The 14,009-nt window shown below is 42.7% G+C and overlaps 1 protein-coding gene across 1 annotated transcript in view; it reads right to left on the minus strand.

The window, feature by feature from the left end:
• The window catches only part of AGK (acylglycerol kinase), a 27,271-nt gene extending 22,486 nt beyond the window's left edge, over positions 1 to 4,785 (minus strand). Inside the window, exons 1-2 of the mRNA XM_009075328.1 lie at positions 4,714 to 4,785; positions 748 to 827 (exon numbers count right to left, since the gene is read on the minus strand). Of these exons, the coding sequence (XP_009073576.1) occupies positions 748 to 827; positions 4,714 to 4,785 (152 nt within the window). The remainder of the gene's footprint in view (positions 1 to 747; positions 828 to 4,713) is intronic.
• Positions 4,786 to 14,009: the final 9,224 nt, after the last annotated feature.

The raw sequence follows: 14,009 nt of genomic DNA on the forward strand, positions 1-14,009 counted from the left end.
GAACAGACACACATCCAAGATCGTAGTTTTTCTGCTAATGGGCATGGAAAAATAGCAGCCAACCTCTTCCAGAAGTGTTGCTCTGAGCCCATATTTAGCCTCACAGTTTGTGGGCACATCCTTTTCAAGGACAGGCTCCCACAGAAGTAACATCACTGTTGACTAACTTCAAGTCTTGAAGCACTCAAGGTCATCTCTTATTTCTATAGGTTTTGAGGACGGGTAGTTTTTCTGCTAATGGGCATGGAAAAATAGCAGCCAACCTCTTCCAGAAGTGTTGCTCTGAGCCCATATTTAGCCTCACAGTTTGTGGGCACATCCTTTTCAAGGACAGGCTCCCACAGAAGTAACATCACTGTTGACTAACTTCAAGTCTTGAAGCACTCAAGGTCATCTCTTATTTCTATAGGTTTTGAGGACGGAAATGTATCGCATGCAAAAGTCTGATGGGAATACAAAGGAATTCCACATCCAAAGGAATGACAAAGACCAAAACATAGGATTAAAAAAACTCAATTAAAAACATACATCTGTTTAGAAATCATTCTTTCACCTCAAGTATCTAATTCTATTTCTTGTCCCGGTATTTTTGGTGAAATAAAGTTTGGCACAGTTACACAGCACCAGCTTGGCACCAGAGGGAGGCAAAAATGAGCTCAAAAATTTGGCTGGCTTTTATAGTGGATGGCAGAGCTAAAATGCAGAAAGAGTGCCTCAAATGAGAGCGTAGGGAAGGGGGAATCTTACCCTTTGCAAGCTGCTGGGTTGAGGAACACTGTTGCTTTCTTCAGTGGCACATTGGCAGGGAGCAGCTCGTCACCAAAAGCCTAAGTAAGAGAAAAAGAGCAGAGCTCAGTTTATCTTTTAAGCATGCTGCTAAAACAGTTCAAAATAATGCATCTCCACAAATGGCAATAGGCTTTCAAGCCTTACGACATTCAAATGACTTCCATCTTCAGCCACTGTACAGGTCTCCTATCCAAAGCCCTGCACTCCTAGCACAGCTCACATCACTGCCATAAGTTCTCTCTTTAGCTCATTTTTACAATTCCACCACCATTTCTTTTTTGTCAACCTCTGGTTTTCTGCCATGGGCAGAGATCCACGGAACTATCCTTGACTCCAAGGTTACTTAATTTTCCTTCCTTATGTAATTCTCATACACCTGCCTGCCACCTTCTTTCTGCATCCTTTTCCACTTCTGAAGTTCAATTCTTCTCTTCCGCTCATTTTAGTATTTTTTATGCTTAAGCTTTTGAAGATATTAAAGATAATCACCAGAGAATCTGCCCTGACCTACAAGCAAGCTCTCTGTTTCTCAGGCTTTTTGTTCTCCTAATGTCTCCACACAAAAATCACTTCATTCCTCTTCAACTTCTAATCCAGTTCTGAAGAGGTGCCTCAATTTTAAATTCTTTGAGAGTTACTCCATACAGCCTCTTGTACCTTGTACCTATTTCCATAGCTTTTCAGCACAGGAGAGGCAAGAAAAGGCAAAGCTTCTATGCATCTTACATCATCCCACTCTGCAAACCTCTTTTAGGTCACCTAAAGGCACCCTCACCAACACACAGGTTTCCAGTCCAAGTGTGACAATGTATTCAGCAATACCATCCAGAAACCCCAGAAATATAATAGGAAGAAAAGACTACTGCACTGCATGTGGCACTGTCCCTGGCTTTTTCCCCCCTTCATCTTGAAAGTTAATCCCCCCAGCAGAAATTTTTCTATTGAAGAAGGTGATGCTGTACACAAAGCACAGTAGATTTTAGTGGCTATTAGCTGTTCAAATTGATAATTAATTCTACTTGCCAACTCTGCTCAGGAAACCTCAGCTAAGAGAAGGGTGCAGCTGGCTACGCTGCTTAAAACGTTCACATTTCTTCTTCAAGAGAGGATAAGGATGAGAGGAGTTGCTGAGAGCAAAGAAATCTTCAAAGAAAGGGAGACAAATCAATAGCTCTTAAGCTTTACTCACAGATCAGCTGGAAAACAGACCTACTTATGATATTGCAATGGCTGGGCGGGAACTGGGGAACAGGAGACCTCTAGTATGTTGCAGCTGTTAGAAACAACTAATTATTGGCTTGGGGGGCACAACGTGATGTATTTGCATGCTCTAAACAATCTAACAAGGCTCTAAACAACCTAACAAGTCTCATAAAGAATTTATGAGTAATGACATAATCACTTCTTTATGTAATATACTTAGACATTTATGCTACAAACAGGGGCATTTCTAAAGCAAATGTTGATCTGTAAGGCTGTAAATAAAAAAGGAATAATGCAAACTTTTTCAGAGCAGAACATAAGTAAAGACAAAGTCAGACAATAAAAATGGTTATTAAGTAGATATCTAAAGGTATCATTTAGGTAAGTCAATGCCTTTTTTCACTGTCTTGTCAAATGCACATGTCCAGGTACTGTATTTCTGGACTTCTGAGATGACCATTACTATTCTGCAAACTGTGAAAAACCCTTTAAACAAAGCCTTTATGAAAGCTAACAAAGACACAGCATTCCTTTACAGGAAAAACTATCCCTGCTTCACAGAGTGAACTGTTCGCCAGCTAAACAGGACTTCTTTTAACACATGCCCAGAGTTCAGCAACCCCAAGGTCAATCAGTGCAACCATATCTGCAAAGGAAGTCCACAGTCAGCTGACACTGGTTTATCCCAGAGAAGGAGGTGTAAAACATTAAAAATAAGATAAATGAGTTATTACAGAATCTTTCTATAATAATTTGCCACACTAATGTTGCCATCATAAACTGGTATTTAAATTTAGACATGCATGGTGGAACCTTTGCATGGGACACTGCTGTGGTGGATCCTGTGCCAGGAGGCATCTGCTTTATCAACCTGATATCATAACAGGCTTCAAAACTTAAAAATCCAATGTAAAAATAGCAGGAACCCCACACAGCCCTCATTCAGACTAAACTTTTATAGGGGTGAGTCTGCCCCTGGGTGTTTTTTCCCCAATACATACACAACACGACAAACACAAGTAGCATTTTTCAGACAGTTTCAGATTGTTGTGATTCTGAAGAACATATCAGACACTCGATGCCTTACTGCTGTATTGCTGTGTGTTTTCAAGCACTATTTGGCACTGACACATCAGTGAGAATGGAAATTACAGCAAGAATTGATTACCAGGCTTTCTGGCTCATTCCTTCCTAATGCAGGAGCCTTCTGCAGGATATTTTCCCAGGCTTTACCACTGAAATGGTAGGAAACTCTACTGACAGTGCTTTTGTATTTTCATTTATAAGAACAAGCCATAATAGAATAGAACCTGTCACTTAATGACTGGAATTAAAAACAGGAAATCAGAATTTCTACAACAGAACTATCTTCTTGTACCAGCCCTTCCTTGGCAGTTACACCTCTCTGACAGCACACACCCCCCATTTCATCAGTGCCTTTTTAAAAAACTGTTTTAATTTGGTCAGAAGGCTTCAAATACTTCAAATACTGAGGTATTAACAGGTATTTTCCGCGACAGAAAAAGCTTCGAACATTTTGCTATTATGCAGTAAAAATGAATATTGAAAACATAAAATAAAGAACAACTGATACCATAAGTTGGAAATGCATTTGACTCTGAAGCTATCAGCATGGTTTATGAAAGCAGTATTTTCAGGGAAAGATTTTTCTTGTTCTCATGAGACTTGAGCTGCCTTACATCTCTTCTGGCATGAAGCTCCATTGCACAAGACAAGTTGCTGTAAAAATCTTTCTCTTAACAGCAGGCAGGCTAAAATTGGGATTATCCAGGTGCACCAAGGAAGCAGGGCAATCTTAAGGAATGTTCTCTACTGAGAAAAATAATTTTCACCATTCTTCTCAGGCCCTAGTACATAGCAACTACGGGAGCAGTGTTATAACCTGCAAAATCTTGAAGACCTGGCATGGAGCAGCAGGTTTGGGATAAACTTTATTTGTGGGAGGTAAAAAGACTCTTGAAATTCTACACAAGTGATGTCATCCATGGGCAGCAGTTCTTACACCTCTGAAAGACATCTTATTAAGGACAAGATTTCTTCATAGGAACACTACAGTATTGGAATTTGCTTATTGCTGGTCACCCATGCAAGCCACAAACTATGAAATGCAAGAGTCACTATCCTCAGAGAGTAACTATCTCCCTCTGAACACTAGCTTTCTTGTCAGTGATCTGCAAACAGGTTGTCTGCATTAAGCTCCCAGTACATGGGCCTCAAAAGTGCCAGGTCAGACTGTCATCATGTTTAGCATCCCTAGTAAAGTCACTCAGGATTGAGCAGACAAGGACAAGGGCTCTCCAGCTGAGCACTAACACGAAGCCTTTTGCACTGGTTCTGTCCAGACAACATCCCCAGTGGTGGGCCTGAGACTTCAGTCTTATCAACAAACCACCTTCCCACCAGAACTTCACAGGCACAGAACAATTACACCTGCAGCAATGGAGGTCTGTGCAGCTACAGCTGTAACTGAGATCACCCCAAGGATAACCCTGCACCATCCCCTGCAAGAGCAGTCAGGGCACAAAAGGTACAGTGGGCTGGGGCCTCACCCACCCCTTGGCACTTCAGCAAAAGAACAAGGATGGCATTGTTACAAGGCTTCTCACGTAGAAAGGGCCTGCTGGGAAAATCTCAGGAGCACTGCACAGCCAAGATAAGAGGGAGATTTTAATCTTATTTTATTACTTTGAATGGTATTACCTGGGCTTCTTGGCATGCAGCTCTTCGTAGCAGGTTATCACTATTAGGTGAGACAGAAAAGAGAGAGGACATTACGTCGTGTAAGTTTAAAACAACTTGTTCATTTTTAAAGTGTATATACATACCCTTTTTACACACAGTTTGACAACACTGAAACAAACAAAAAAAACATTTTACAGGTGAAACACACCCATTTAAGCACACGTGCATCTCTTTTTTTCTGCATGTGCACACAAACATTCTGTCCGCAATAAACAAAAGCAGAAGACAAAGAGGAGGATGCCAAGTGTGCTGAGACTGCATAAACTGTGACACACTGTATAACTGTGATTTATTTATTTTTAAATTGCTACGTAACTGTTCTCCAGAGCTAAGGTGTGGGGTTTTCCAATGTTCATGCTGCCTGTTATTTACCCTGAAGGTACTTACCATTTTGGCAGAATAAGGAGGGATTTACAGTAGACTTAAGCATAACTTCCAAGGACTTAAATCTTTGTCATTATAATTGTAAGCTCTCCTCTCCAACAGTCTGTAAGCCAAAGACATCTTAAAGCAGCACCTAGTGCCCACCTATGCCTGAGCTTGGCTTTAAAGCAGTACCTCTAGAGAGGTGAAAAGCACTCAACTCCCCTAAGTGAAGTTTAAAAACAAAGGAGAAAATATCATTATTAGATATGTCATGGATGGTCATTTCAGAAATAAATTCCTAACTAATCCCTGGGCTTGTCATTGGCATTAGCAAGCTGGCAAGCAAACTGAGACAGCCACTGAATGAGGAACAGAATTGTCTTCTTTCCCAGACCAAAAATATGCCCTACTTCCCCTTGCAGACAAAATGGGGAGTACTGTTCTGCAGAGCCAAGTCTCACCTATCCTCTAGATACCAGACACTCCTGCCCCCCGTTAAAATCACAAAAATCCTTCAGCTTGTCCTTGCCAATACCTGGCAAGACTGTATATTATGATCTCAAACTACCTGGTACAAAACTCCCCAATTACAGTCAGCATACCATAATGAACACTACACCAACTAAAACGATTAAAGGCCAAGCAGAAAAAGTGACAAGGAAAATAGCATATTTCTGCTTCAAGGTGTGGCTCATCAAGTCAAACCCTGAGATGAAAGTGGCCGAAGGCAAGTTAAGGCCCAAACATGAGTGCTACCTATTCCATTCCATGAGTTTACACTATTTTTCTGTCACTGGAGCTATATAAGCTGCTTTTTTTGGCATCACCAAGAGATGCTGCAATGCCATAAAATGAGAAGTAGGGTGACTTCAGGTGAGATACAGAATTGGGTTCTAAGAAAATAACTCTACAGTAAAAGAGCCACAGATTTATTCCTGGTAATAATGAAAAGACAAGGGAAGAGTTCAAGCATGGAAAAAGAAAATATGTGAGTAATACCTCATCAGGATAACAAGTAACTGGAATGTCTCAGAAAAAAATTTCCTCAGAGGCATGCTGTCATGTTTGCTCCTTAAAACCAAAACAGCATCTGGATTAAGCACCTGCAATACTACTTAGAGAAACGACAGAGCTGGGTTTGATTGCAGTAATATGATGAAAGTGCACTAGTTAAAATAACTGCCTCTGAAAGGTTTGTGTTCCCAGCTAAACAACACTGTCAGCTAATTCCAGTTCAATCAAGACAGCATGTCAGGCTAAGTCCACACTGCACTGCTGAGGACACAAGCCCTCATAGAAGCACTTTTCCCCTCCTTTGTGACTGTGTGGCCAAAGCAAACACAAAGCAATTTCAATGCGCAGAGCTGAAATACAATGGTACATGAAGAAAACCCCACGATCAAATGATGGCCACACAGTTGATGCCTTTGAGAATTGCTGTCTTAACCACGTTATCTGTTTACTTCACATTGTTGTCATTTGGTTCAGAAGTCAAGCTGTGTCACACCGTCAGCCAGGATGGTTTCCTGGTGCCCACAACCTTATGCTTCAGTGTTAATCACCTTTAAAAGGGAGTCCAGCACAACTTTCCAAATGCAAGCAAAAGATACTGTGCTCCTTTTCCCAGCCTGGAAAGATCCTCAAAACAACTTTCAAGGATGCAAGCCTGATTCAGCTCAACGGAGTCTTAACCATAAAAATTAAGCTTGACAGTTTAGATGGCAACATTTACATTGATTTTCTCCTGCAGTGAAGCACTTAAAGCAACAGAAAAAGTCTACTCTGACACTTAACCATTTTGGTGTTAAAGGAAAAGCTTAGATGCTGAGACCAGAAGAACTCTTTACCATCCAGCAATTTATAGGTGATTTGTCTCACCTCTCCAGTAGCACAGCACCCAGAATCCCATATGACCCCAGCCCCCATACTCATAGGATTCCCACTGATTCAACTGGGACATGTATTTCAAAGTCATCTCAGTTTGTATTAAAGATGTCCCAAGTTTGGCTTAAAGATGCCAGGTAACAGGAAAGTTTTTATTTCATTAGTATATGATGTAAACACCTACCTTCAAACTCAAGAAAAGCACAAGTGCACTCATGGGGGTACACCTACAAGAACAGTCCTTCTCCTGGATCACAGTTTGTGCCTTTACTCATCTCATATGGCTCACTCAAAGTACCACAAGTGTGTCTGGAAGTCCTCTGCAGGCCATACCAATTAATAAATACAGCTAGAAAAATGTTAAAACCAGTGAAAAAGTAACTTCTTAGAGTATTCTGTCTCAGTATGTCTCAAAAGATGGCTGCACACCAGCTCCCAGCAGAGACTTCAACAATAAACATAAGATTTTGTTGATTTTTTTGTTCTTTATTGACTACTATTAGGTAGTAACAAAGTCTTTTCAAGAGCCCTCAAACATAAGCAGGTGGAGGCTGAGGGAAATTGCTGCACTGCCTTAAAGAACACACAGAGATTTCTTCTGACTTGTACCATATCCACAGCAAACTAAAAATCAATTTTTACTTTCCATTTCCCCTAAAGGCTTATGGACACAACTGGGCCTTAAAGCAAAACAGACATGCAGTGCTGCATCTCCTGGCAAACTCAGAGCATTTGTCCCACTGTGAGAATTAAGCATCACACAGCTTACAACTGGGCCAAACTGCTTAAGCAGTAAAAAATTGGGAGACAGAGGAACAAACAGTGGCAGTGGGGTATGGAAAAAAGAAGATGTCCTAAGTTGAACCCACAGACAGAAGGTTAGCAGTCAATCCTCAAGGCCAGCAGCCACTGCAGCACAGACTCTGGAGAACAGAGCAGGCTTAGACTAAAGCAAGCAAACAATGCAGAAAGAACAGAAGCTGTTTGAGGCCCACAGCTGCAGCAAGGGTAAGCCTTCATCTTACAGCCAGCCAAAGCCTTAAAGTGACCAGACTACAAATGCATAAAGAAGCTCAGGTGTGAGATCCCATTTCAAAAAGGGTTATCAGCATTAAATCTAAGACTATTAAGTATACTCAAGCAAGATGAAGCATAAAAGCTTTCCAGTTTGGCATCTGCATCAAAACACAGAGCTCTGTGAGGAGAAATTTGACCAAAGCTGTGCATACAGGATCACTCCTCAGGAACTATAACACAACTCCTAAAAGAGATTTTATCTTAGCAGAGAGCTTTTTAGGCTGCTTCTAATAGGGCAAGAGCACAGCATCCTCTTTGCTGGATATTAGCATTTAGTTCCATCTTGGCTTTGAAAGGGCATGAAAGACAAATCTTACTTTTTATCAGCTTCACCTAGGACTCAGAATTTATACTCTCTTTTTTGACAAAGTTTTGATGAAATAAAGTCAGCCACTCAGAAGTGTATGCAGAAAGGTGACAAAGTGAGTTATCGGCTGGCAAACACTCAGAGACTAACATTCAAATTGTAGATAACAATAACACTGAAGATTACTGGCAGGCAGTCAAAGGCTCAGGTGCTTTGCCAGCATTTTCTACAAAGAAAGTCAATACTTTAACATATACAGAGCAAAACTAAGTGCCTGATGAGTCCAATGCCTCAATACAATACCAAGGGTCCCCGTCCTAACAAAGTGATGATCACTTACGCAGTGACATCACTGTCACAGTCTGGCCAAATCTGACAATCAGTTTAGCTGATGTCCGTCATGCCAGAGATTAAATTTCTGCTGATTTGACATAGATAGTGACTCACTGCACCACCTGGACATATAAACAGCAGCACCACAATTCAGGAAAGGTGACCCAGGACATAAACGTGAGAGGAGCTTCCCCACTTGGTGGAAATTTTAAAACAAACATATGGTATCCTTACTTTATCTGTAATCAACCTCATGTGTGTATGTTAAACAGAAGTATTCATTGTGTATAAACACACTTCCGGCACTCTGCATACCTTCTGAGCTGTGATCTAGGATATGAAACTCCCTGTCCCTTGTACCTGTAGCATATGCTATAGATTAAAATGATCCTAATACATACATTCATGCAATCCAGAGAAATTTAAGACAACCTGACATGTAGCAAAACTGAGTTATCTTCTTACTTCTCTGATACTACAACAGTATTTGCTGTCCTAAAGGCAAGACAATGGATTTTTTAAAACATGTCCTTTTATGAGAACAAAAGGAATTTTAAGACTCACCAAGGTTTTGTAAGGATGGCACTAGGGTTTTAGTTAACAGTAGTTCAACCAGATATAATACCTATCATTTTACACAAGAAAAACCTTTCCCACCTCCAGATCGATGCCCCTGTTGGAACGGTGCCTTCTGTTAGACTCTGCTGAATCACAAATGGGGGAGGTGGAATCAGCACAAGGTTTCTTCTTTGCTCTTCCTGTTCATCCAAAACTCCCTTACTTTCAGATCAGTCAGTATTTGAACAAACACGTTCAAAGATGAAAGGCTAATACACTGATCCAGAAACTAAACGCTGCATGAAGAAAGTACCACACAAGACTGGACTAAGCAGCTCCTCGACCTTTACAGTTATCGTCATCCACAACCTTTAGACTAACTCAGCAATGAACCATTACACTCCAGTGCCCCTCTCTCCTCTACGCACCAGGGAGCACAAGGGCTCAGACCCCACAGCACAGTCCTCAGGGTGCAGGAGGGAGACACCCAGGTCCATTTCCAGGCAGCGATTGGGCATTCGGAACAAGTCTGGAAAAGGTAACATTCTTCTTGTCCAGATTTGTCCACGTAGCATCCTCCAAAGTCTTAAAGTACTCCAGAGCTCTTCTGTGTAGAGACTAACTACAGAGGAGATGCCATTTATTTGCAGGACAGAATGTTATTTACAATAGCTCCACTTAATGCAGGCATCATAGCTGCTGCACCCAAACGAAGAATGAACCTTGAGAAGTCAAAAAAAGCAAATGGTCTTCTCCTTGCAAGAGAAATATTTCAGAAAATCCACAAGGACAGAAAGAGGAGTGCAGAATGGGAAACAAACATTTGCTTCAGCTGCAAATAAACAAGCAACATCTCAGACAGTTACCTCCAAGAAGTCAGAGGCTAATCTGAAACGATGCTGTGCTAAAGCAAGACACTTCATCGGAAACTTGTGATGCCAGAAACAGAAGCACGAGACTTCACTAAACCTTTAAGCTGTTCTAAAAGGGCAAATATAAGTGTAGTCAGGTATGCCTCATGCATAGCAATTCAGCCTCTGATGCTGATAACAGCAAGCCTCAGGGCCAACACAGCCTGTACACAGATTCTTCATTAACCTCTTTGAGTGTTGCCTGTGGCAGTCTGCGCGTGGGGCAAAAGGCACCTCTCATCCTCCCCAGCAAAACTGGTACACAGACAGAGTAACTGGGAAGAGGGAATGTACAAAAAGACTCACACCAAAAGCCAATACCACACTGGCAGGCAAAACAAGCTGCAGAAAGGCCTATTCCCTGCTGCCACCAGGGAAGGCCTTCACTGTGCACAGAGTACCATGAAAGGACTCCTGAGACCACCTTTGAATTCTTTTTTACACTCTTGCCATCAGGTTCTTCTGTCACTCCTTGTTTTTCTGTTCCCTGGCTAAAACAATCCTCCACAGAGAATAGCACAGAAATGGCTAAATGGTTGTCACTGTTTCCAAACAGTGTTTAAATCTCTGCAAGCAGTACTTCACAGCTGTACTTCGGCCTACATCAAAGTCTCACAGAGCTGTTTGTCATCACAACATTTCCTGCCTTGCATTTCCAGTGTCTGGTACGGAAATGCTGTATTTTCCTTTACAGATAAAAGGGGAGATTGAAGACTGGGATATGTAAACACTTTTTCCACCTGTACAGCATCTGGGTTAAAGCACTATGCCTACACTCGGTGCAAATAACCTCCATGCACTGAAATTTAGATACCAAAGATTCCCTTTATGTTTGTTTGCCTTTCATATTTTCCTCTTTATTCATCACCACTCTCCATATGCACAAGGAGTAGGTACAGTCCTTTTCTTAATGTCTGTTTCAGTAGCTCTCCATAGTATGCACTCTGCTGTCATTGGTATCTGTGGCAACAGAAGATCAGTAAAGAGGCCACTTAGCTAAGCTGGGTACCTGGGAAGGTCACAGGCTGCTCTGCCCCATCAGCCAGCTCCTCATATGAATGCCACTAAGCAATTTCTTCCTCCTCATTTTGTACATTAAGTTTATTCTTTTGGCTAAGAGGTACTTGGAATGATAGGACTTCAAATAATTACCCATTTACAATTTGCTGTTTCATCCAAATTCAAAGTTCAAGTTGTCAGAGGACAAAGTTGAATGCAAGCTCTCTGACATTGCATGGAGGCATCAGAAAAACCCAAACTGTTTAGCACAAATACTTCTGCTTAAAACAGGGTATACTATGTACTTCTTTGCTGTCTATTGGTCTGTGTAGGCATACACATCAAAGCATGACCATTGCAACCACTTTCACACAGTCATTCTGCATCTTATCATAGCCTGATCTACAATCAGCACTTACAAGGAAAAAAGCATAGAGGGAGAGAGTTTTTTACTGCTTGCCCTGCAGTTACAGAATCACAGACTGGCAAAGGTTGGAGAGACCACCACCTGGTCCAACCTCTCTGCTCAAGCAGGGTCATCCTAGAGCACATGGCACAGGATTGTGTCCAGAAGGTTCTTGAATATCTCCAGTGAGGGAGAATCCACAACCTCTCTGGGCAATCTGTTCCAGTGCATGGTCACCCACACAGGAAAGAAGTTCTTCCTCATATTCAGGTGGAACTTCCTGTGCATCAATTTCTGACATTGCCTCTTGTGTTATTGCTTGACACCAACCAGAAGAGCCTGGTTCCAGCCTCTTGACACCCTCCCTCCAGATACTTACAGACATTGGTGAGGTTCCCTCAAGGCTGAACAGGCCTGGCTCCCTCAGCCTTTCCTCCTAAGAGAGATGCTCCAGTGCCTTAATCATCTTCATTGCCCTCTGCTGTACCTGCTCCAGGAGCTCCATGTCTCTCTCGCACTGAGGAGCCCAGAACTGGACACAATATTCCAGCTGTGGCCTCACCAGGGCTGAGTACAGGGGCAGGATCACCTCCCTTGACCTGCTGGCAATGTTCTTCTTAATGCATCCCAGGATTACATTGGCCTTTTGGGCCACAAGGACACACTGCTGGCTCATGGACAGCCTGTCCACCAGGACCCCCAGGTGCTACTCTGAAAGTCAACTGAGCCTTAGTGCTTCAGGTAAGAAGCAAGGAACTAAAGCAGATATACCATTCAAAACAAAGGCAAAATGCAAAAGTCCCTTAGGCAAAAGGAAGTGAAGCAGGAAAGTAAAACATACAATATAAACAGATTTATTTTCCTAACTTTTCTACCGAGGCTTTAGCAGTGTTTCAATGTAAGCAGAAAAGAACACTGCTAACATCCTGACTTAACAATTAAAAAGATATTAAGAGAGTGACAGAATAAACTGCAGCACCAAAAGTAACAATTTCAAAAAATAATTTGGCTACACTTGCATTTTAGTCAAATGCATTAACCATAATCTTAAAGGACAGGGATTAGAATATAAGCCTAGCTGCTTAATAACTGTGAGTGAGGATTTTGCTTACTATAAGGAACATTTGCTCCACAGATAAACAGTGGGAATGACACCCTGTGAGGTAGACTAAAATGAGCAGCACTGCTGCTGTGGCAGTGACAGGCTCCTTCCTGCTGGGTGGGCAACCACAGCAGAGCTGGTGCACCTGGGAGGGACAGCACACGGCTGTGCCATGCCTCGAGGAAGGAACAAGCAACCTGGCACCTCTCATGGGGTGTATGGCACCATTAAAAGAGAAATGAGGTTGGAAAACCCAGGGGCACAGGACCACCAGGCTGGGATCACCACCCTCAGTCTCTCTAAGGAATTAATGAATACCTTGCCTGTCGCAAGCACTGATCAGGCCACAAAAGGGATTCGCCCTAAGATAAGACATTCTAGCCACCACTTGGACAACTTGAGATAAGCACAAAAAAGATGAGTTTGCACTAATTCCAGGCCTGGTGGAGGTGAGATCTGGTTAGCACATCCTGATTAACGTATCTAAACAAAAAACTCTGCTGTGGCAAACTGCGTATATATGTCCCCGGTCAGAGATCATCCTAGACAGGCAGTACCGGTCACCACCGAACCCCCACCCCAGCCTTCCCCTCTTCACACGGAATTAGGAATACATCTCCATGGACAACTGGAATTTGGACTGTGTAGAGGTGGTACCCCCAGATGAACAACCTGGGACCCTCACCACCAGAAGCGTATTTTGGGATCCCCACCAGCTGAAGAAGGACTCAGGACCTTCCCCATCAAGAAGCCCAGGGTGAAGAAGGAACAATGGGATGCCACTGGATCCATGGGTGGTAACTATGTCTCCCCCTCTCTCTCCCCTTCTCTATTTCTCTCTCTTTCCCCCCAGTCTTTCCCATTTCTTTCTATCTGCAGAAGAATGACTCAGGACCTCCACGCAGAGTGAAGCTGTGCCAACAGGACACTGCTGGATTCACAGGTGGTGACTATCTCTCCCCACCTCTCTCTCTCACTCTCTTTCCCCCTGCTCTTTCCTGTATCTTTCTATCTACCTCACATTCATAACTATAATTAAATAAAACCCATACTGTTATATTATTAACGCAGTATTGACTTTGCCATATGGTCTCGTTTGCACCTTAATTTGGGCAGAGGCAGCTCTCACTGAGTGGACCGTAGCAGCCTCCCACCAGCCTGGAGCAGCAGAGCCCTTTGCATGTCTGGGGCTTCTGGCTCACTCCGCCTTACAGCCGGGGCTGAGAGCTGCGAGCTGACAGCACTCACACGGCCGATGGCAGAAAACCTTCTCCTCTCCAACAGGCCCCAAAACCACTCCCACCACCCAGC

This window comes from Acanthisitta chloris, unplaced genomic scaffold (assembly GCF_000695815.1).
Source record: "Acanthisitta chloris isolate BGI_N310 unplaced genomic scaffold, ASM69581v1 scaffold15415, whole genome shotgun sequence".
NCBI lineage: Eukaryota > Metazoa > Chordata > Aves > Passeriformes > Acanthisittidae > Acanthisitta > Acanthisitta chloris.